Source organism: Meleagris gallopavo, chromosome 1 (assembly GCF_000146605.3).
Source record: "Meleagris gallopavo isolate NT-WF06-2002-E0010 breed Aviagen turkey brand Nicholas breeding stock chromosome 1, Turkey_5.1, whole genome shotgun sequence".
NCBI classification, from domain to species: domain Eukaryota; kingdom Metazoa; phylum Chordata; class Aves; order Galliformes; family Phasianidae; genus Meleagris; species Meleagris gallopavo.
In genome coordinates this window covers 154,351,314-154,374,261 of record NC_015011.2, presented here as the reverse complement: position 1 = coordinate 154,374,261, position 22,948 = coordinate 154,351,314, and the positions used below count along the sequence as shown (strand labels likewise).

Below are 22,948 nucleotides of genomic sequence, written 5' to 3'. Positions count from 1 at the left end.
AGGTGGGCCTGGATGAATCTAATGAGGTTCAACACAGCAAAGTGCAAAGTTTTGCACTTGGGCCGGAGGAATCCCAGGCATCCATACAGACTGGAAGGAGCGGTCCTTGAGAGCAGCCCTGCAGAGAAGGACTTGGGGGTCCCGATGGTTGAAAAACTGAACATGAGCTAGTAGTGTGCCCTTGCAGCTCGGAAAGCAAATGGTATCTTGGGCTCTATCAGAAGAGCAGTGGCCAGCAGGGACAGGGAGGTGACTGTCCCCCTCTACTCTGCTGTTGTGAGGCCCCATCTGGAGTACTGTGTCCAGGTCTGGAGCCCCCAGTACAAGAAAGCCAGGGAGCTGTTGGAGAGGGTCAGAGGAGAGCCACAAAGATGATCAGGGGACTGGAGCACCTCCCCTGCGAAGACAGGCTGAGGGAGCTGGGTTTGTTCAGCCTGGAGAAAAGAAGGCTGCGGGGTGACCTCACTGCAGCCTTTCAGTATCTAAAGTGAGCCTACAAACAGAAGAGGAATCAACTCTTTGAAAGGGTAGTTAACTGCAGTACTAGAGGAAATGGTTTTAAGTTGAAGGAGGGAAGACTTAGGTTTGATGTCAGCGGGAAGTTCTTTACAGAGAGAGTGGTGAGGTGCTGGAACAGGCTGCCCAAGCGGTTGTGAGATCCCCTGTCCCTAGAGCTCTTCAAGGCCTGATTGGATGGGGCCCTGGGCAGCCTGGTCTTGTACTAAATGTGGAGGTTGGTGGCCCTGCATATGGCAGGGGTGTTGGAGATTCATGATCCTTCCAACCCTGGGCATTCTGTGATTCTGTGAAACTAAATAATCTTCTGATTATTTGATAAATAAAGATATCTCTTATTTCAAATGCTTTGAAAACAAACCTGAATGTTCTCACCAATCTTTTAAAGTTTCAGTTTCTTTCCCTGTCTTGTCTTTTCTTAAATATTCATACATCATTAAATCATAGAAAAGTGTCTTAATCTTCTTTCTATTCTTAGTGATCTAACAAGCACAATGTAAATCTTTATTAATACTGATGAATGTGATACGATAGCTGTAGAAACCTAAATTTTGCATTATCATTCACTTATCTGAAAAAATGTTTTAGATTTTTAAAACTTTTTTTTTTTTTTCCTTACCTAAACCATGCCTATGTGTTGACATTGGTGGTAATACAGTCCAAGCCTTTGTCTTTGGATTGTAACATTCAACAGTGTTCAATGTCTTTAAACCATCACGGCCTCCAATGACAAACAACTTGTCATCAATGACAGCAACACCAAATTGAAGCCTCCTCCCATTCATCACTCCAGCCTGGATCCATATATTTGTTCTGAGATCGTACTTTTCAATAGTTGTAGCACCTGATGAGACATAATAATAGGATAATGTATATAAAATTGACTACCTTCTTTGTCTATTACAATTTTTGTTATGAAATTGAAAAAACAAACAACTGAATCATCCCTCCAGTATCAAAATATTGTAAGCCTGAATAACAGTATGCTTTACCCTTATGATCTTCTACATTTCAGCAGTATAACTATCTGAGATTACTGATTTTATTACATGGTAAATTTTAGCAAAATATTTAAAAAACATTTTCTTCTGAACTTAGTAATTTGATTTACAGGTCCACAGATGAGTTCAAAAGATATACATAAAGTAACTTATCAGTTAATCACAGAAGTAACTTTTAGCATTAAATATTAGCTACAAAATTAAGTTTATTAACAAAAACAGAGAGATTAAAGAGCTTGTATAGATCTCAGAAAGTGAATAAATAATACATCCTATTATCTGAATACAGTTATGGGAATCACAGAATCATAGACTGGCTTGGGATGGAGGGAAACTCAAATATCACTCTGTTCCAACCCCCTGCCATGGGCTGAGTTGCCTCTACCGGATTAGGCTGCCCAGGGCCCCATGCAACCTGGCCTTGAACACCGTCAGGGACAGGGCACCTAGAGCTTCTCTGGGCAGCCTGTTGTACTCTCTCACCAGTCCCTGAGTAATTACTTTCCTCCTAATCTAATTCTCCCTTATTTTAGGAAAATACATAGCTAATGGTGGTGACTGTTGAAAAATGGTGTTTTGTAGCTGAGAATTTGATCTATCTAATAGTGTTGTTATATTCTTTGCATCTATTGTAGTTTCCATGGAAGGAAATAGGACGCATTATTTCTGGAGCAACTTATGTGCAATTCAACCAGATATATTAAATCCCTCTCTAGTTTTATGATACCGTAAGTTACATAAACAAACTTTTACATTTGATTAACAAAGACAGGTTTATTTATCTATTTGCTTCTAATTTAAAATTGATTTGTGCAAATGTATTAATCTTTGGTTTTGAAGGAGTAAAAATACACAATTTTGTACAGTGCTGCAAGGCATATTATAGTGAGACATTAATACAGTTATTTTATAATGCTTTAAGTTTTTATATGCTGAATGTATTAATGTTAAATCTGGAACTGTAGCAAATGTATGCTATAATGCAGTCTACCTTAATGTACAGATTGCTATTTAAAATATTTGTAATTCTGATTTCACAAAGTATTACTAATACAACAAATGCAATCTTTGATTTATGCTCAGATATATATATTATCATATTGGTTAAGTCTGAGTTTGGCACAATGAATTATTAAATTCCATATTTGACTCCTAATCCAGAAGAGTTCCTAGATATGTGAACTCAGTTTATGCAGGACAACATTTTGCCTATTTCGGGAGGGGGGGGGGAATCTATCAAAACCTATTTCAACTATTCATGAAAAATATACATAGCCATGAACTAAAACCTTAGCAATTTCTGATATATTCTTTCACTTCAAGCAGATCTAAACAACAACAACAACAACAACAAAAAAAAAAAAGTACTCTTTAAAACTTGAAAACAGAGGAAAGCCTTCCCTTTATATCAGTCAATTTTTTTGTTTTGCAACTACTTTCTTAAACTTAATAGAGCACAGGAACACAAAATGAATAGTTTCAGTAAGTACTAAGCAATTCCCTGTTGAAGTAATGAGATTACACTTGGTGTAAAAACAGACAGTTGTGTCAGATTAGATATCTGTCATTGAAAGAATGTGTTGTCCTACTGATGTTCTAATTGTTTGGTTGCTATGACTCTGAAGATGTAATATTTAGCTTGAAAAAATCCTCCAACAGGAAGCTGGTGAAACCACTGAAAGATACAATCAGTGGAGATTTCAGGATGTCTTTAACTGGTGATTACTGACAAGATGCAAATTTTGAATATACTGAACTACAACATAAGGGATTTGACTACATGAATTTACTCTTTGCTTACAGCCCTATAGCCACTCATTAACTTTACCCTTGATAGAAGCAGTAAGAATTACACTGTTCACATGTTGAACCTAGTTCTTTTTTTTTTGTTTTTTTTTTTTTTTATTATTAATGTTTACGCTGTTCTTCATTCCAACACAAACTGAGTAGTACTGGAACTACTCAGTCAAAAAACAGAACAAACTTCTACTTTTACCTAGGAAGAAAAGTGGCTATTATTTCTGACAAAGTCATAAATTCAAGGACATGTTATTATTTGATCATGAAAATAAATTGATTTTCTGCACCTAGGAAAAAAGAAGGGACAAAATCTTGATTAAGTCCTTTAGATCTAATGTATTTCAAAAGTGCTTTGCTACTTAAATGCTACATCCTCTGGGTATATAAAATCAGTAACACGTTGGAATAGTGGTATTTCATTCATCACGTATTCTATGGTTTCCTTATACTTAAAAGGAAAGCTTTGTTACATTGCTAAATGTTAACATCACAAAAATGCTAAGCACTACATAGCACTACTTGACAAAAAACAAAGGCAGAAGCTCAAGAGAACTTACAGATCTTGTCTGCTAAGTGAATGACAGCGGAATGGTCAGGACAACAGGCATTAGCTGACTGTGAAAATCTTACTTTAAAGACTTTTCATCAGATTTCCAGTGTTGGGGATCATAGTGGACACCAAATTGAACATGACTCAGCATGAGCTCTTGATGCTAAAAAGGCCAATGGTATTCTTGCCTTCACTAAGTTGCCAGCAAGTCAGAATAGGTCATCTGTACATACCACTGATGAGGATGCCCCTGGAATACTGCATCCAGTTCTGGGCTCCCCAGTAAAGGAGAAACATGGAGCTGCTGGAAAGTCTAACAAAGGATCACAAAGATGAGGACAGTAATGCAGCACGTATCCTGTGATGAAAGGATGAGACCTATGGGACTGTTCAGCCTGGAGAAGAGAAGGCTGAGGGAGAACCTCATCAATGTCTGTAAATATCTGAAAGGAGTATACAAAAAGGACAGAGCAAGATTTTTTTCAGTGGTGTCCACTGCCAGAAATAGACATATTGGGCACAAAATGGAACACGGGAGGTTCCAGCTGAACATCACAAAATATTTCTTTACTGTGCAGTTCACTGAGCACTGGCATACATTCCCCAGAGAGCTTGTGGACTCCTTGAAGATTTTAAAAAAATGCCTGGACAAAAGATGCTGGTAATGGGCAACCTCCTTTATGCTGGCCCTTCTTCAGCAGGAGAATTGGGCCTGATCAGCTCCAGAGGTTGCTCCCAGACTTCAGCATTCTGTGATACTGTGCGTTGGTAGAAGATCTGGAGCTCCATTTTATATTTCCTTCTGCATGTCAGTCTCAGTTGAACTTAACACTGCATAGTCCCTCAGAAAGTAGAAAATAAAATATACAATTTCTGGACAAATGCTTGGAGGTTTATGCTGAGATCAGTGGTGAATAATCTTTCTCTTTACAGTGCACATCCTCTGATGGATGTACAAAAAGTTCATCATGAAGCATATTCACATTTTGATTCCTGGCACTGGCCTGCCCTACTGCAGATGACACTTTAGCATACAAAAGGCTCCAGGAGCTAATTGCCGGATTGAAATCCAAAGTAAGTTATGCATTAGGCTGCTTCAGTGTGAAAAGCTGTGAAGTTTTTTGTATTACACTGTGACAGTCACCAGAGATTTTCCAGAGACATGTGCTTCAGAAAACTTATGAAAATCCTAATGCAAAGGACTTTGCCTCACTAACGTGGAAGATTTAGAATAAGCTAGTTTTCTTCTTGTTCTCATACTAGATTAATATTGACTTTTGGGGAATTGCCAGGAATTTTGAGCATTCATTTTCTGCATAATCCTGAACTCTTTGTCCTGCAGATCTTTTTTTTGCTGATGCTGATTAGCTAGTCACATTCATATTGATAAATCTCTCTTCATGATCCAGTTCCTCACTTGGACAAGAATTAGATGAATGCCAGGATACTTCCTTCTCCTCAAACCTTTATTTCTAATGGAAAAAAAAAAAAATCTATGTTATAGACTGGACGACAAGAGTGTGTCTAGATAAGATTGTAATACAATACTGCGGCCATAGCATCCACCAGCTGCTCTAAAGATGTGCCTGTTGTGTAGTCCTGTCACACTGTCACAAAAGGTTTCAGAGAAATAAGAGTTACTTTGTAAACTGTAGTGTACATTCCACTGCAGTAGGACACCAGAATTTTGTCAGGGTAGAGCCTGAAAGCAAGAAAGTGGATACGAGGTGAAATGTGATGTCAAAAACTAGAGGTTTCAATTCATTTCCATCCTTAAATTAGTATTACTGACAAACATTGCTATGTAGGTTGCTGAAAACTTGAAAGCAAGAATGAATTCAAGTTAATATTCAATACATACTCACATACTTATGTCTATATCCAATGCATATATTTTACCTAGAAGCACATATGCATATTAAATATGTATGTCATTTTGCATAAATCAGGGAAAATTGTATAACCGAATATTTGTGTATATTTCAGAGATAAATATAATAAATAATATAGTAACAGAGAACTTAAGTTTCTAAAAGAGAACGTCATAAAGGCAATTCCTGATTCTGCTTGCACATTTATTTTTCCAAAACTGGTACTGGGTGTTGATGCATAGTGCCTGAGACACTAGAATGACTAGTGCTACCAAAACAAGGTGAATAGACAGAAAAGGAGTGCTTCATCAATCTGATGGACTGATTATCATAATGCAGCGCGGACTGTGAAAAAGCTCACTTGCAAGAAGTTCTATGAAGGTGTAGTAATCATGAAGGCAACCTTACACATATAATAATATGTATGTCATCATACATATAAATCCCTCCTCCCCGCTAGACACAGAACTGGGCCAAACCAGCCTGTAAACTGTTGACAATGTATTTTGTATCATATATTATGTATAATTGAAGTTTTTGTCATCATGGATAAAAGTATAACTGGTAAAAACAAAAAACAAAAACAACAACAACCAAAAACAAACAAAAACCTCGAAGTTAAAACATAAAAGAAAACAACTAAACCCTAAGTTTTGCTAACAATAAATTATCATGTTTATAAAATACTAGACTTTAATTTAAAAAAATAATGAGGCAGTAACTAGAGATTGCAAGTCTACTTATGTGAGTAAAAACAATGTAGTACTTCCAGAAAGGTATTAAATATAACACCTTTTTTTTTCTTTTTTTTTTTTTTAATGTGAGGGACCTTTTTCTATATTTATTCTGAATAAGGAACATCCACAATGTTTAGCGAGTCAGTAGTATTGTATGTGTTATGGTAGGTCAAAGTGACTATGATTAATGTCTGTTTTTACAGGAAGTAATCAGTAAGTAATTAAGAGTAAATTATGAGTCATATTAAAGTTAACCTTTGTATATACTTCAATTTTTCCTTGAAGTTTCCTCTCTCTACTTGTCAGTAGAAAGCTGATATAACTTTAGACTCGCATTCATCTTTAAATGCTGTTCTTTTTTTAGTAGAAATTATGTCCTTTCCTCAGTTATGATATCAGCAACAATACTTACTCTCTACACACTGACCAATATTTATATGACTTTATATAAAAGACAAAATTAGGAAGTCCTATATAATACTAGTATGATAGCAGAAGAAAAACAGAAAACTGCAGAAACAGAAGCGTCAGAAAGGGTCTATATATAAAAATATATAGACATCTTAGAATATATATAACAATATATTTTCTTTTTGGTAGGCTTTTCAGAGTAACTCATGTATTCATAAGAATCTATTGGTACAGCAAAAGAACTGCGACACAATGAAACCAAAATGATTAATGAAGAGCTTATTGTTGAATTACTCAGATAGGATTTTGCTATATTAATAATGATGTGGTAGCGCGTTTAGAACTGTGACTTTTCAAACAAACATAGAATCCTTAGAGTTGGAATAGACCTCTGAAGACCACCTAGTCCAATTGCCCTACAATGAACAGGGACATCCACAGCTACATCAGGTTGACCAGGACCTTATCCAGAAACAACACTAAGCTGGGAGGGAGTGTTGATCTGCCTGAAGGGAGAAAGGCACTACAGAGGGACCTGGAGAGACTGGATCAATAATCCAAGGTTAACTGCATGAGTTTCACTAGGGACAAGTGTTGGGTCCTGCATTTTGGTCACGGCAATCTCAGGCAACCCTACAGGCTTGGGGAGGAGTGGCTGGAAAGCTGTCTTGATGGAAAAAGACCTTGGTGTACTGATGGACAGTTGGCTGAATATGAGCCAGCAGTGTGCCTAGGTGGCCAAGAAGACCAATGGCATCATGGCTTGTATCAGGAATGGTGTGGTGAGCAGGACTAAGGAAGTAATCTTGCCCCTGTACTCAGCATTGGTGAGGCCTCACGTCGAGTACTGTGTTCAGTTTTGGGCACCTCACTACAGAAAGGACATTGAGGTGCTGGAGTAGGTCCAAAGAAGGGTAACAAGGCTTGTGAAGGGACTGGAGAATATGCCCTACGAGGAGAGACTGAAGGAACTGGGACTGTTTAGTCTGGGGAAAAGGAGGCTGCAGTAAGCAGACCTTACTGCTCTCTTCCAATATCTGAAAGGTACTTACAACAAGAGTGCAGTTGGTCTCTTCTCACTGGTGACAGGTGACAGGATGAGGGGAAATGGCCTTAAGTTGTGCCAGGATAAGTTTAGGTTGGATATCAAGAAACACTTTGTTACAGAAGGGGTTGTTAAGCACTGGAATAGGCTCCCCAGGGAGGTGGTTGAGTCACCATCTCTGACTGTGTTTAAAATCCATTTAGATGTGGTGCTCAGGGACGTGAATTAGTGGAGGGTTGTTAAGAGTTAGGGTAGTATGGTTGCGGTTGGACTTGATCTTCAAGGTCTTTTCCAACCTGAGCAATTCTATGATTCTATGATTCTCTCCTTGAAAGACTCCAGGAATGGGACATTGACCAGATGTCTGGGCAACCAGTTCCTATACCTTATCACCCACACTGTAAAAGATTTTTTCCTCATATCTAATGTAAATCTACTCTCTTTGAGCTTTAATCCAATTCCCTTTGTTCTATCAACACAGACCTTAATAAAGAGTCTGTCCCCTTCTTTCCTGAAGCTCCCCTTTACATACTGAAAGGCTTCTATCATGTCACCTCATAGCCTTCTCTTCTCCAAGCTGAACAGCCCCAGCTCTCTCAGCCTGTCCTCATAGGAGAGGTGTTCCACTCCATGGATCATTTTTGTGGTCCACCTCTGGATGTGCTCCAACAGTTCTGTGTCATTTCTGTACTGAGGACTCCATATCTGGACACAGTACGCCAGGTGAGGTATCACCAACACAGAGTTGAGGGACAGGATTGCTTCTCTCAACCTGCAGATCACACTTCTTTTGATGCAGCCCAAGACATGGTTGGGTTTCTGGGCTAAGAGTGCACATTGCTGGCTCATGCCCAGCTTGCCATCCACCAGGATCCTCAAGTCCTTTTTGACAGGGCTGTGCTCAATCCTTTCATCACCCAGCTTGTATTGGTAGTGGATGTTGCCTTGACCCAGGTTCAAGTCCTTGCACTTGGATTTGTTGAACCTCATGACATTCACCTGGGCCCACTGCTCAAGTCTGTCCAAGTCTCTCTGGATGGTAAAACATCTTTTTGGTGTGTTGACCACACCCCACAGCTTCGTGTCAGCAAACTTGCTGAGGGCGCACTCAACCCCACTGTCAACATCACTGATGAAGATATTAAAGAGTGTCAGCCCCAGTACCAACCCCTGCGGGACACCACTCATCATCAGTCTCTATCCAGACATTGAGCCATTGATCAGCACTCTCTGAACTCAATCCTGCAGCCAGTTCTTCATCCACTAAACAGTCCACCCATCAACTCCACATCTTTCCAATTAGAGAAAATGTTGTGGGCCACCCTATTAAAGACCTTACTGAAGTCCAGATAGATAAGATCAGTGGTTCTTCCCTTGTCTGCTGATGCAGTGAATGTCATGAACTTACTACTCTTAATTAAAGAAAAACAAATACATTCAGGACAGAAACAGGTTGCTGATTTCAGCCTATGTTCTTAACCATCCTTATCGACAGCCTTACCTTCATCCACTAAGCGGGTCACATTGCCATAGAAAGAAGTCATAGAATCATAGAATGACCTGGGTTGAAAAGGATCTCAAAGATCATCGAGTTTCAACTGCCTTGCTGTGTGTAGGGTCGCCAACCACCAGATCAGGCTGCCCAGAGCCACATCCAGCCTGGCCTTGAATGCCTCCAGGGATGGGGCATCCACAACCTCCTTGGGCAACCTGTTCCAGTGCGTCACCAACCTGTGAGTGAAAAACTTCCACCTAATATCTAACCTAAACTTCCCGTTTGTCAAACAGGATCTACCATTCATGAACCCATGCTGACTGGACCTGATCCCCTGGCTGCCCTTTAATAGATCCACGATGGCTCCCAAGATTATCCTTTCCATAAACTACCCCGACACTGTGGTGAGACTGATAGGTCTGTAGCTACCAGGATCATTTTTCCGGCCCTTTTTGAAGATGGGCGTCACATTTGCCAGTCTCAAGCTGCCTGTCTTTCTTGAACTGAAGAACCCAGAACTGGATGCAGTACTCCAGATGTGGCCTCACTACGGCAGAGTACATGGGGAGGATCACCTCCCTCAACCTGCTGGCCACACTCTTTTTAATGCACTCCAGGATACTACTGGCCTTCTTAGCCACAAGGACACACTGCTGGCTCATGGTCAAGCCGTTGTTCAACAGGACACCCAGGTCCTTCTCTGCAGAGATCCTTTCCAGCAGGTCAGTCCTTAACCAGTACTGGTACATGCAGTTATTCCTCCCCATGTGGTCCAATATTCATTGTAAAAAACATTGCAAAAACAAAATGTGTATAGTGAAAACTGAAAATCAAACATAGGCATGAGAATATAATGTGATTGCAGCAAATATTTTTATCATTACACAGTCTTGTGTTTATTTTCTAAAATTAAGCAGGTAGAGGTAAATTAATTGGGGAAAAATGAATGGCAAAGGATAAACGTAGTAGCTGAGGTGGTTCGAAAAAGATGATCGTAGAAACAATTTTTTTTTTTTTTTTTGACAAAGCAGAAACAAGGACACACAGAAATACACAGAAGATAAAACTAAACAAGGAGAATAGGATGGTGACATTCCACTGTGACTACAGTGTTATAACATTATCTGAATTGACAAAGTTTACTGCTTTGTTTCTTAGCTGTATTTGATAACTAGGATGATTTCAGTTTATCCAGTCATTGGTGGGAAGAGATGCAGCTTCAGTGCAGGTGTCTGCAGTTTGAGGTACTTGCATAAGCTGCCAGAGTAGTCCTTGGAGACCTGGTGAAGTGTTGCCAATAGATTCTCTACAGCTATCCTTCAGAAATGTCAGCATCTGCTCTGGGATAAGAGTAACTGCTCTCTAGATTACAGCAGCTCTTGCTACATTCTATTGTCTACAGTAAAGATTAAGAGTATAGTTTAGATGTAGACATATCTAGTGTAATCACTAAACTTTAGGTGAACCATATTCTAGCATGGGTATCAGTCCTTATATCAATAGAGTAGGAGGGAAGAACCATATAGGTTCCAGCAACGCAGGGTATGGCAGTTCAAGATCTCAGGCAACAAGAACACTATTATGATCTACTTTCTACAGTAATCTAGATAAACAGCACTCAATTTTTTTAAATAACTTTAAATTATAGATACCTTGAAAAGGACAGTTGTAGGAGACAAGAGCTGTTTTCAATCTTTCACGCTTTCTTTGGCTTGCATGCATAACATTCTGTAAATCTTGTTTGAATACTTTTGTTTCCCTGTAACATTTTACTTAACTTTAAGAATCAAATTAAATGCTCCCAAAACACAAATTATAAGACAACATTTTACACAATAGCACTAACCAATACTGCTCCCCAGTGTAACTGTCTTAAAATTTTATTTCAGTATTGATAACTTCTCTCATTTGCACTTCTTACAGGTTTTCATTTTCTTGTTTGAAACAGACAGAGCAAGTGACCAAAAAAAAAAAAATTTTTTTTTTGCAAAGCCCTCTAAATGTCTACTCTCATGCCTTACTGCCTCCTCTAATGCAATAATAGTTGAACATTTCACCTGAAAAATTAGTAAGATATAAAGATGTATGTTCAAACTACATAATTCACAATAATAATTTTTAAAATACGCAAATTCCTGTGGTTTGATTAATTACTGGCCCCAGACCTATACATCCGTATATTGTACATAGCCATCTCACCTTCCCATATGTTCCTTTGCATGCTGTGCTATACACATTTTGTCATGTATAGCTCTTTTTTGCAATTGCCCCAGATTCCTGGGGGGGGGAAAAAACAAAAAAACAAAAAACCCAATAAAACAGCAATAACAACAACAACAAAAAACAAGTGAACTCATATACATTACTTTTTTTTTTAACAGAACTTTGGAGGGAAAAATACATATTAGATGAAAGAAAGATGCACATAAATAGTAAAAGATATAGTTGAGAGACAAAATGTGGTATAAAACATATGAGACCAAAAGATTGATTTGAATTGAAAGATTGTAGGTAGTCCGCAAAATGAACACATTCAAAGTCTTAAGCTTTGCTTAAATGGATAATAGAAGATTTTGTATTGACATATAACATGTCATAAAGAATAGCATAAGACAAAAAGCACAAAGCTCTTCACATTATCCTACCACATCTTTTTTTCCGCCCCCTAGATTGACGTTTGAATCACATCATGTCTCTGAAGTCTGGAACTTAAATGACTTATTCTAAAAATTACACTTCTATATCATTTATTTATTGATTTATTATTTCACAAAGCAATTTTGGATTCTCTTGAGGAGGGACAAGCATAAGTATTCTGAGAAGTTTAACTGTGCCAGATGAATGCACTTTACAGTGTTGTGTTGTTTTTTTTTCCTCAGAAGTGTGTTTTTTTATGTTCACTTTTAGGAGAGGAGGAGGAGATGAGGTTTAAGGATCATGAACAAAGATCAAAAGTCACCTACGACATCTCTGAATACTGCATTTTTTTGAACCTAATGAGGTTCAACAAGGACAAGTGCAAGGTGCTGTATTTGGGGCAGGGCAATCCCAGATACTTATAAAGACTGGAGAAAGAACTCCATGAGAGCAGTCCTGCAGAAAAGGACTTGGGAGTCCTGGCAGACAAGAAGCTAGATATGAGCCAGCAGCATGCACTTGCAGCCCAGAAGGCCAACTATATCCTGGGCTACATTAAAGAACTGGTAGGCCTGCAGGGAGGGGGAGGTGATTGTCCCCCTCTACTCAGCTCTTGTGAGGTCCCATCTGGAGTACTGCATCCAGCCCCCAGAAAAAGAAGGACGTGGAGCTCTTGGAGCAGGTCCAGAGGAGGGCCACGAAGATGATCAGAGGATTGGAGCACCTTCTTATGAGGAAAGGTTGAGGGAACTGGACTTGTTTAGCTTGGAGAAGAGAAGGTTCCGGGGACACCTACCTCATTGTGTCCTTCCAGTATGTGAAGGGAGTGTATAAGCAGAAGGGGGAACAACTGTTTATACATGAGTAGATAATGATAGGACAAGGGGGAATGATTTTAAACTAAGACAGGGGAGATTTAGGTTAGATATTAAGAGGAAGTTTTTCACACAAGAGAGTGGTGATGCACTGGAACAGGTTGCCCAAGGAGGTTGTGGATGTCCTATCCCTGGAGGTATTCAAGGTCAGGCTGGAATCTGTATTGAATTATAGTTTATTCTTTCAGTTTTGGTTTATTAGACTGCCTTAAGATACTGGACATGAAGGTCTGCAGTAGCAGAACAAAAACAAATACATACACCACTCCAAAAGTAATGCCTCATCTATTTCCTTGGAAACTACAACCGATAAACATTTAACAAGTGTTGATGAATGTCAATGAGTGCCATTTGTCCCACAGAGGAATTCAGTAACACATCTTTGCTTCATTTGCACTTCAGTGTCAGGCACCAATTTGTTAGACTACCCCTCAGCTGCTATCTGTCACACAGCAACGAAGTGTAACAGAACATTGTCAGGAAGGTTCAACTCCTAATGACATACCACCATCATTTGCCCCTTTAATCATGGGCCAACGTAATAAAATAAGAGGTGTTACTTTCAGAGCAGCCTTCATACATAGAAAAATCGAGGATCTTACAATGAACATAGTAATTCATAGTAATTTACAGTAATTTCTCTTGCACAAACATATGGAGGCACAACTTCCAAGGGATAGAACACCTCCCCCATGAGGATGAGCTGAGAGAGCTGGGGATGTTAAGCCCGGAGAAGAGAAGGCATCATAAAGATGTGAAAGTGGCCTGTCACTACCTTAAAGGGGGCTATAAGAAAGAAGTAAACAGACTCTCTAGCAGGGTCTGTGGTGACAGACCAAGGGGAAATGGTTTCTAACTAAAAAAGTGGAGATTTAGGTATTGGGTATAATAAAGAGTTTTTTTGGTTTTGTTTTTACAATAAGGGTAGTGAAGCCCTGGAGAAGTTTCTGCCCAGTGAAATGGCAGAAACTCCATCCTTGAGGACATTCAAGGTCAGGATGAGCAAGCAATGTAGCTGTAGGTGTTGCTGTTCACTGCAGGGCAGTTGGACTAGATGACCTTTAAAGGTCCATTCCAACTCAAACATTTCTATGATTCTGTGATTTTTCAGATGGCTAGACTTCTAAAAAAGCATCAGTTATTTTAATTAGTAGTACTGAAAACAGATTATATGGAAAAGACAGGTGAAACAGAACTTAATATCTGTATGTATGACAAACATAGTATGGTTATACCATGCATGTGGCAAGACAAATGATAAGAAGTTAAGGATTTTGATTGATATTCTTGATATATTTCAACTTATTTTTTTACATAAATTCTTATGATCCATATGGTTAGTGGATAAAATTAGCAAAGTACATGACTGCACACTACAAAATTATATTTTTTTCCTTTAGTTATCATTTGTAAGCTTGTAAAATTAGGATGTAGCGTTAGTGAAACCTCTGCAATTTCAGCCACATACAAATGTGAGAATGGTGGCATATACGAATTGAAAATTGCCACAGACACTGAAATGGATGCCTAACCAATCAATTAAAAAAAAAACAAACGAAAAACAAACCTTGCAAAACAACCAAACAATAAAATACCACCTCTGTGTTCAATACAGATATTTTCTTAAGAAGGACTTTTTTCCTCACAGTTAGAATAATACCAGTATTTAAAACCATGAAGAAAGGTAGGAGAACTATATTTATCATTACAAGGATTTTCCTCCCCCCCTCACACTTTCTGCTGATTTTGCTATTATTAAAACTGTTGCTGATGCATAGTTGGTCCATTTTGCCCAAGATTTAAAGATGCTGCTATGATTAGGTGAAAAAATGATGACCTTGATCTAGTGATCTGCAACATTACATTGTGAGCTTAAAAGATAGTTACTCAAGTGGAATGAATGTGACCTAAGTAGGTTACTAATGCAGGTATCAAGGAGAATACCTCAGTAAAGAAAGAATTATACAGAAACAGAGCAACAATCACTGTTGGTCTCATTATTTTGACTGTAAGAAATGCCTTTAAGCACTTAAATAAATGACTTGTGTATAATAGTCCTTTTTTGATGAATGAATGAATGAATGAATGAATGAATGAATGAATGAATGAATGAATACATGTGTATAAGAATTTGCCAGAAAGTTACATGAGCAAATATCAAAAAACCTTTGGGAACATTCAATTATTTAATATGATATCTGTCAGTATTGTTAGTGAAGATATTAAAGGCCACCAGTCCCAGTACTGACCCCCAAGTGACATCACTCATCATTGATCTCCATTTGGACATTGAGTCACTGACCACTGTGTACTCTGTGGGTACAAGCTTGCAACCAGCACCTCATCCACTGAAAACTCCAAAAAAATTCACATATTTCCAGTCTGGAGAGGATGTTACAAAGGCCTTACTGAAATCCACATAGATGACATCAGTGGCTCTTCCCTTGTCCGTGGATGTGGTCATGCTAGAAAGCCAACAGGTTGGTCAAGCAGAACTTGACCCTGATGAAACCATGCTAGTTGTCCCATATCACCTCCCTGTCTTCCATGTACCTTAGCACAGCTTTCAGGAGGATCTGCTCCATGATCTTCCCCACCACAGAGGCTGACAAGTTGATAACTTCCAGAGTCATCCTTTCTACTCTTCTTAAAAATTGATGCTACATTGTCACTAGGGATTTCAATTGACTGCCATGAATTTTCAAAGATTACTGAGAGTGGCTCAGTAATTACATCAGTCAATTCCCTCTGGACTCTGAGATGCAAGTATGCTAGACTACCTTTGCTCATCAACAGAAGCATGGGAGTTATGTGGGAGTATACTGGATACAGACACTAATATATCTAAATGTATTCTTCCATGGTCTACATATCATCATGTATAGTAAGGAATGTCTCTCAAAAGCAAAGTAAGGCAATATCTGAAATACTGCTTCAGCAGGGTAATTAATATTTCAGATTCATTTTCTGCACTATGTTGCTAACATCTTCCAGTTTTCAGCAGAGAATACTCATCTTAAATTTAGTGTTCCTAGGCACCCTTAAATAAGCTACAGTTAAAAATATAAGGTTCTTGCTCCTCCAGAGAATATTTTTGAATAGACAACTTAATGCAAGTGTTAAAAGACCAATGTAAGGATACTTAAAAATATGTGGATATAGCACTTAGGGACATAATAATAATAATTAAAAAAAAAGGCTTCAATGATCTTATTTGTCATCCCTATCCCAAGGACTCAGTGCCAACTCTTGGTGAGACCTTGGAGACGGAACAGAGCACTACTACCTGCTGAAGCCAGGTTGGGTGTGGATGACGTGGCTCGTGGTGGCAGCTGCAGGGGCCAGTGGGGTCTCAGCATCAACTCCTGGAGTGTTTAGATACACAGAATCATTTAGTTGGAAAAGAGCACTAAGATCATCAGGTCCAACCATTAACCTAGCATTGTCTACCACTAAACCATGTTCCTAAGGACCAAATCTTGACATCTTTTAAATATTTCCAGGGATGTTGGCTAAGCTTCCCTGGAACCCTGTTCCAATCCTTCACAATCCTTTAAGTGAAGAAATATTTCCTATCTAATATCAAATCTAAAATGCTTTCTCCATATCGCTATGTACACAAAATGTCTCATGGATATTGTTTTATATATGTGATGGCAATATGGTTTGTAATAAATTACAAACCTGAAAAATGCTATAAGGTGCATACAAAATGCTATAAAACCATCTCAGCATCTCAGGCACACTTCTTAGAGAGAAGTATAATTAACTAAGAGGAAAACCTAGATGCTTTCATTATTTCTGCCTTAATTTTCAGTATTTCCAGTAGACTCCTAAAAGATTAAGAATGTCAGTAGGTTGGACAATACCTCTTTCAATATTTAAAACATGCCTATACGAGAATGAAAAATTTACAATTAAAATAAATGAGATTGAAGGAAAGTGTGCCGCAAAAAGTCTTTATAAAAAGTGATGACAAAAACCAAAAAACACAACAAAAACAAAAGAGAAAAGAGCATTTTAGAAGTTCACTAGAGAAAAAGAGCAATTTCATGTAGTTATAATAAATATTATATAAAAAAGAAATAAAGCACATTTGATAAAACATTTTTAAAGAAAAAAGGATGAGAAGTGACTGAGAACTAATACAGAAAAAGGAAAAACATGCAACATAGGAATTTAAGCAGAAGTGACTGATGACTTCAAAATTTCACATTTCAAAAGCTTCACTTTTTCTTATTGCTGTAGGAAAAGTAATGATCTTTCCAGGCAGCCCTAAATAATCATGACAAAATCTCTAAGGTTGTTTGATATAGACTGATGATGCACTTCACATAATAACAAAGTAATTTTCCGGATATATTTTATATTTAATCACAAGACTAAAGAATAAATACACATTTAACAATCAGTAAATGAACTCTGTCTTCTGTTAATGAGATGTCATTTTCCTGGAAGAGTTTTTTTTGCGTAAGTAATTTTTCATTATTTCCTTGTATTTTATCCTTTTATTTACTTAAAGACTATGATTCAGCAAATGATAAAATAATCTAGGACTTTGACTCCCAAAAATATTATATACCAGTCTTCTGGGATCTTTTTTTTTCTGCTTTGTTTTTTTCAAAGGATATTCCTTTTCCTTAGTATTGACAGGTTGAAATATTTCAGTAGAGATCATTCATATTCTGTCATCAACATAACACTCTCCAATTGTCTATACAAATCTCCTCTAGCTGTCTAAATATATTCCTCCTATTGTAATTTTAAAATGCATTTCCTAAGATAGACTGTAAAGATTGTGTTCTACCACACAGCTTTTGTTCTGTTTGGGATTGCAAGACCAATGTCAGTGTTTTTGCATTCTCAGAAATTGACAAATGTAACTTCATGCGTTTATTCATTTATTTCAGCCTAACACTCTCCTTTTTATGTGCGTCTAGACATCTTTTGTCTACTACTAGATGAGTAAATCCTGCTAATTCAATTTACAGAAGTTAATGTGACTAAATGGATGGGTAAGGGGAACAGAGTATTATCAAACCACGTACCTGGAATCACACCTGCCTTAAACCTTCCTCTCGTTCTATTAATACAGCCCATATAAGAAACAATGAAACAGATTATAAGTGTCTTTTAAATCAAATGAATAAGTAAACAAAAATGGGTGAAAAGACATTTAAATGAGGTTTTCAGAAGTTGGGAATTAAAATTATAAAATGATCTAACCTTGCTCCATTTCATTCTATCCGGTTAGTACTATGCTACATTAACTTTTCATGTCAGGCATAATTCCAGTCACTGTCTGCTGGAGTTTAATTATCACTTCTTCTATGGAAAGGAGTATAATTATAGAAGAGATTGCAAAACAAACTTGCTTTAGCATGGTAGGTAACTTTTATGAAGTGGGCCACATAACCTTGAAATACTTTTGCAATACCAGCAGTTACCCACTGCTTTATATACAAACTCTTAAACTGATAATTTGCTTAGCTCATCTCCATCTTACACGTAACTGTTTTATATCTGGTAACAAACACCAAAAAGCATTAAAAACACACCACTGCAAGTAACAGTAATCCATGTCAGCATTTCTTTGGAGAAAGTTGTGGAGAAAGTACTAATTAATGAGGAAAAATAATGCAACATCTGCATCATCTCATGACCTGAAGACCGAGGTGCACTGTACTAATTCACAGTAGTTCTTCAACATGCAACCAGCACTCAGATTTCCTGAACTGATTCTGAGAATCAAGCCTCACAGTGCCCAAAACATAATCCTGGATATGGCAGCATCACATGGGATGAACTGAACAGATGCAAGCCAGTGCAACACGGCTGCAGAGTTATTAGGAACATGTTACATTAGCTGTAACACCCTCCTTTGCAGATGCAATCTGCTCTATCAGGCCCCTTCTCAAAGCAGTTTTTTATCTGTTGTAAATGTATATAAGCCCTAGTATATTTGTTTTAAGTCAGAGTTCATGTTGACAGAGCAACATCTATTGCATTGTTTTCTCACTGCAAGCTACAGAAACAAACTCATGCCTGATCTAGATCTCTAAAACTGACCACAAATCATCAATGGATGCTACACTTCCGCAGTATTTATAGGTATTTCTGTATTTGATTTACTATATGAACCAGAATAAGACTTATACGTTGAGCTGAAAGAAATACAGCTGCACCTAAATACAGCTGCAACTAAATAGTTTTTACAGGCATTCCCTGTATGTGAATGCTTATGCTGTTCACAGCCATTTGTCTTAAGAGAAAAACTGTTTCAACGAATTTTATGATGTGAAAGCATGCTTAGCATTTAGTTGCACAAACATTTATAAATGTTATAAGGATAAAAATAACCTGCAGCTACATTAAGAATATACAAGTATTGGTTCATTCCTCAAAAGTTTCCTATTTTCTCAATATTATTTTTTCCACACAGGCACATACAACTCTCCTGATGCTATAATTTCTCAAAACTTCTCTTTTGCAAATAATACTACCCTGACTATGCATCAAAACAACTTTAAGAACTAACCCTAAACATGGATCTGTGTGAAGACTTAATTTCATTGTATACTTTACAATATTTTATATTTTATTTATTCATTCATTCATTTATTTCAGAACATTCTTTTACAGTAGAACTCTGGCTTCTGAAAGTATATTCTTCAGTCTGAATATTCAAAGGAACTGTAGGATACTGTGGAATTGTTACTGAATTTCAAGACAAATAATGAAAACCTCCCCAAGAGTATAGGCTTACTAGACAGACAGCTTTTACCTCAAATATCTTACTTCAGTCAAAAAATCAGTGGACTAGCCTTCTTAATCATAACTGCTATGCCCACAAAAATAACTATAAAATATTTTATAACATTTCTATTACTTCTTACTTTTTTAAAAACAGTTAATAGCATAACTCAACCCCTCTTCAGGTGCTGAGAAAGTGGGAACCCAGTTAAAGCTTGTTGTCCAGTCTTTTCCTCTAACTGAGTAATAACTTTTTGCACCTGAGAAGTATGATTCACGCATAAGATTCACCTTAATTTCAATTGGGATAAAATTGTTTTCTTCAGAATATCTGGCATGGTGGTATGTTTTGGTTCTAGGAGAAAAATGCTGATAACATACCAACATTTATAGTTGTGGCTAAGCAACATTGTATAGAACCAAAGCCACTCTCAGCAAAGCCCTGTTCTCAGCCCTGCTTACCCTGCAGAGCATCAAAACTGCTTCTGACAAGTTCTTTGCAATGCCAAGCAAAGTATTATCGGGAAAACCAATTTAAAAAAAAAAAGAGAACTGACTCATCCAACTGTTAACAAGATCTCTGTCTGTAGAACATACCGTCTTTCCCAGGACCAGCCTTTAAGAAGGTTAACCCAAGAATGAGCCCAGCAAGGGTGGGTGGGGAGTGGGGGGAGAGGACCCAAGGTCCACTCCTTCTGGTCAGGTGGGAAGCAGAACTAAATTGTTTGAATTTATACTTCCTAGGTCAGTCACTCCCTTCACCAGGCGCTCAGTTGTTATTTCAGGCCATGACACAAGAGTTCCTCTACATGCCCAAGGAGATGTGAGGGAACAGAATTAGGACAGCTAAATTAAACTGGGCTATGGAGGTATTCTGTACCATATTAGATCATGCAGGAGTTTTGAAGGAGGTGGCAATTCATTTCACTCTCTTCAGCTGTTCAGGAGACTACTTGGCATCGATGGGGGAGAAATGAGAAATTGCTTTCGCATCACTTGTTATATACATTCACATACATGTTCATTTGTTGTAATTATTATCCTTTTCCTTTTCTTTATCTTAGTAAATAGTTTTATCTCAACATATGAGTTCTAGTTTTAGACATGAGGAAAAACTTTTTCTCTCAGAGAGTGGTCAGGCACCGGAATGGCCTGCCCAGGGAGGTGGTGGAGTCGCTATCCCTGGCAGTGTTCAAGAGGCGTCTGGATGAGAAGATGCGAGATATGGTTTAGTAGCTAGTGGGAGCAGCGGTAATGAGAAGACGGTTGGACTAGATGATCTTACAAGTCGTTTCCAACCTTGTGATTCTATGATTCTAGTTTATTGTTTGTCTGTTTTTTATTTTCTCTCCCACAAAACAGAAATGAAAGAGAATTTCTATAAAACTAAAAGTAAGGTAAATAAACATTGCTACAGATACTTTGTTTAAATTCTTGGAAATCACGGTAATTTTGAGCAAAGAATGAACTCAAAACTCAGTTTCAGTTCTCTAATAACATTACATTTTTCTTTAAATGTAAGTAGATCTTAATTGGACCAAAACTATTGTCAGTTTTCCTGACTTGGATTTTGGCAGCAATTCTACACTGACTTACGTATGCTCCTTCTCCACCCTAAACATAGAATACAAAGTTATTTCACTATTTTCGAATGAATTAAACACAAAAGAACTTTTATAAGGTAACAAATATCATTTAATACCTTTGTTGTTATCCATTCCTCCAACAGCATAAAGTGTCCCAACTGTAGATTTTCTAGGTTTAGTTCTTGGACTTTGCATGAGAGTTCTTCTCTCTGGTAAAAGGTGATATTTCATGGCTTCCAGAATAAGTTTCTGGCATTCTAAGTCATCCTTAAAAAGTGCATGGTTTTCTAGGTCAGCCAGGATCTGTGAATGACAAGATAATTAATAAAAAATGCCTAGATCACAAAACTGAAGTCATATGTTTATAATTTTAGTATAGAACATAGTCTTTTGCGGGATTTTTTATTTATTTATTTATTCATTTTGAAGGACATAAAAGAAGAAAATAAATATTTAACTGAGGTTATTCTACCATTCCTTAAGACTGCCATCTGTCTCTTACTGAAAACACTGAAGAAAATAAAATATTTTCTTGTATGCTTCAGCCTCCAGGAGCTGTATGTTCCCAATATAACATTGAAAAGATGAGAAGGCATCTCTGTAATCATTCTGAACATGCAGTTACACAACATTTCCATATAACAACATTTTGTATTTTTTAATGCATCCTTTAATTACAACATAGTAATAATAAAAACACCCACAAACAAAGAAACAAGTTTTGAATGTATTGATTTCCTGCATTACTGGCAAAATTAAGGATTAATAATCTAGATGATGGAGCAGATCATCTTGTGGGAAATCAAACAGCATGTGTGGAACAACTGGGAGATCAGGCCTACACAGCATGAATATTCCTACAGTATTCTCCCAGAGAAGCTGGCACCCATAGCTTGGGCGAGTACACTCTTTTCTGGGTAAAGAACTGGCTGGATGGCTGGGCCCAGAGGGTGGTGCTGAATGGAGTTAAACCCAGCTGGTGACGGTTCATGAGTAGTGGTTCCTGTGGGTTGATACTGGGGCCTGTCCTATTCAATACCTTTACCAATGATCTTAATGAAGGAATTAAGTGCACGCTCATTACAGGAAGTGTTGAGGGTAGAAAGGCCCTACAGAGGGATCTGGACAGGCTGGATAGATGAGCTGAGGCCAATGGGATGAAGTTCAACAAGACCAAGTGCCAGGTGCTGTACTTTGGCCACAACAACCTCAGGCAGTGCTACAGTCTTGGGGCTAAGTGGCTGGAAGACTATGTAGAAAAAGTAGGGTGTTGATAGATGCTCGGCTGAACATGAGCAAGCAGTGTGCCCAGGTGGCCGAGAAGGCCAGTGGTATCAGAAACGTCTTGTACCAGAAATAGCATAGCCAGCAGGAGCAGGGAGGTGATTCATCCCTCTGTACTCAGCCTTGGTGAGTGCACATCTCGAGTACTGTGTTCAGTTTTGGGTCCCTCACTACAAGAAAGACAATGAGGCCCTGAAGCATATTATGAGAGGGGCAGCGAAGCTGGTGAGGGGCCTGGAGTGCAAGTCTTATGGGGAGTGGCTGAGGGAGCTGGGATTGTTCAGTATGGAGAAGAGGAGGCTCAAGGGTGACCTTATCACTCTCTACAACTTCCTGAAGGGAGATTGTGGTGAGGTGGGAGTCAGCCTCTTCTCCCACCTCTCTAGC

General features: G+C 38.1%; 1 protein-coding gene across 2 annotated transcripts; it reads right to left on the bottom strand.

Moving 5' to 3' along the window:
* Positions 1 to 507: 507 nt before the first annotated feature.
* On the bottom strand, positions 508 to 21,612 carry LOC100550174 (kelch-like protein 1). 2 transcript variants are annotated; one of them, XM_010728748.3, is made up of 3 exons: positions 21,394 to 21,612; positions 16,225 to 16,303; positions 508 to 1,360 (listed from the first exon to the last, which is right to left on the bottom strand). In XM_010728748.3, the coding sequence occupies exons 1-3, from the start codon at positions 21,421 to 21,423 to the stop codon at positions 1,101 to 1,103; spliced, it is 369 nt and encodes a 122-aa protein (XP_010727050.1). In that variant the 5' UTR covers positions 21,424 to 21,612; the 3' UTR covers positions 508 to 1,100. The 2 variants fall into 2 exon arrangements, with proteins under 2 accessions (XP_010727050.1, XP_010727049.1); XM_010728747.3 differs by lacking the exon at positions 16,225 to 16,303 and having other exon boundaries at positions 21,394 to 21,606.
* Positions 21,613 to 22,948: the final 1,336 nt, after the last annotated feature.

What these genes read in the sequence shown, in the direction of transcription:
- LOC100550174 (XM_010728747.3), bottom strand. Translation starts at nt 21,508, where the DNA reads ATGAAATATCACCTTTTACCAGAGAGAAGAACTCTCATGCAAAGTCCA. An exon ending in AGGAATGGATAACAACAAAG is followed by an intron (nt 1,361 to 21,393) that starts GTATTAAATGAT and finishes ATGTCTCATCAG; the next exon opens with GTGCTACAACTATTGAAAAG.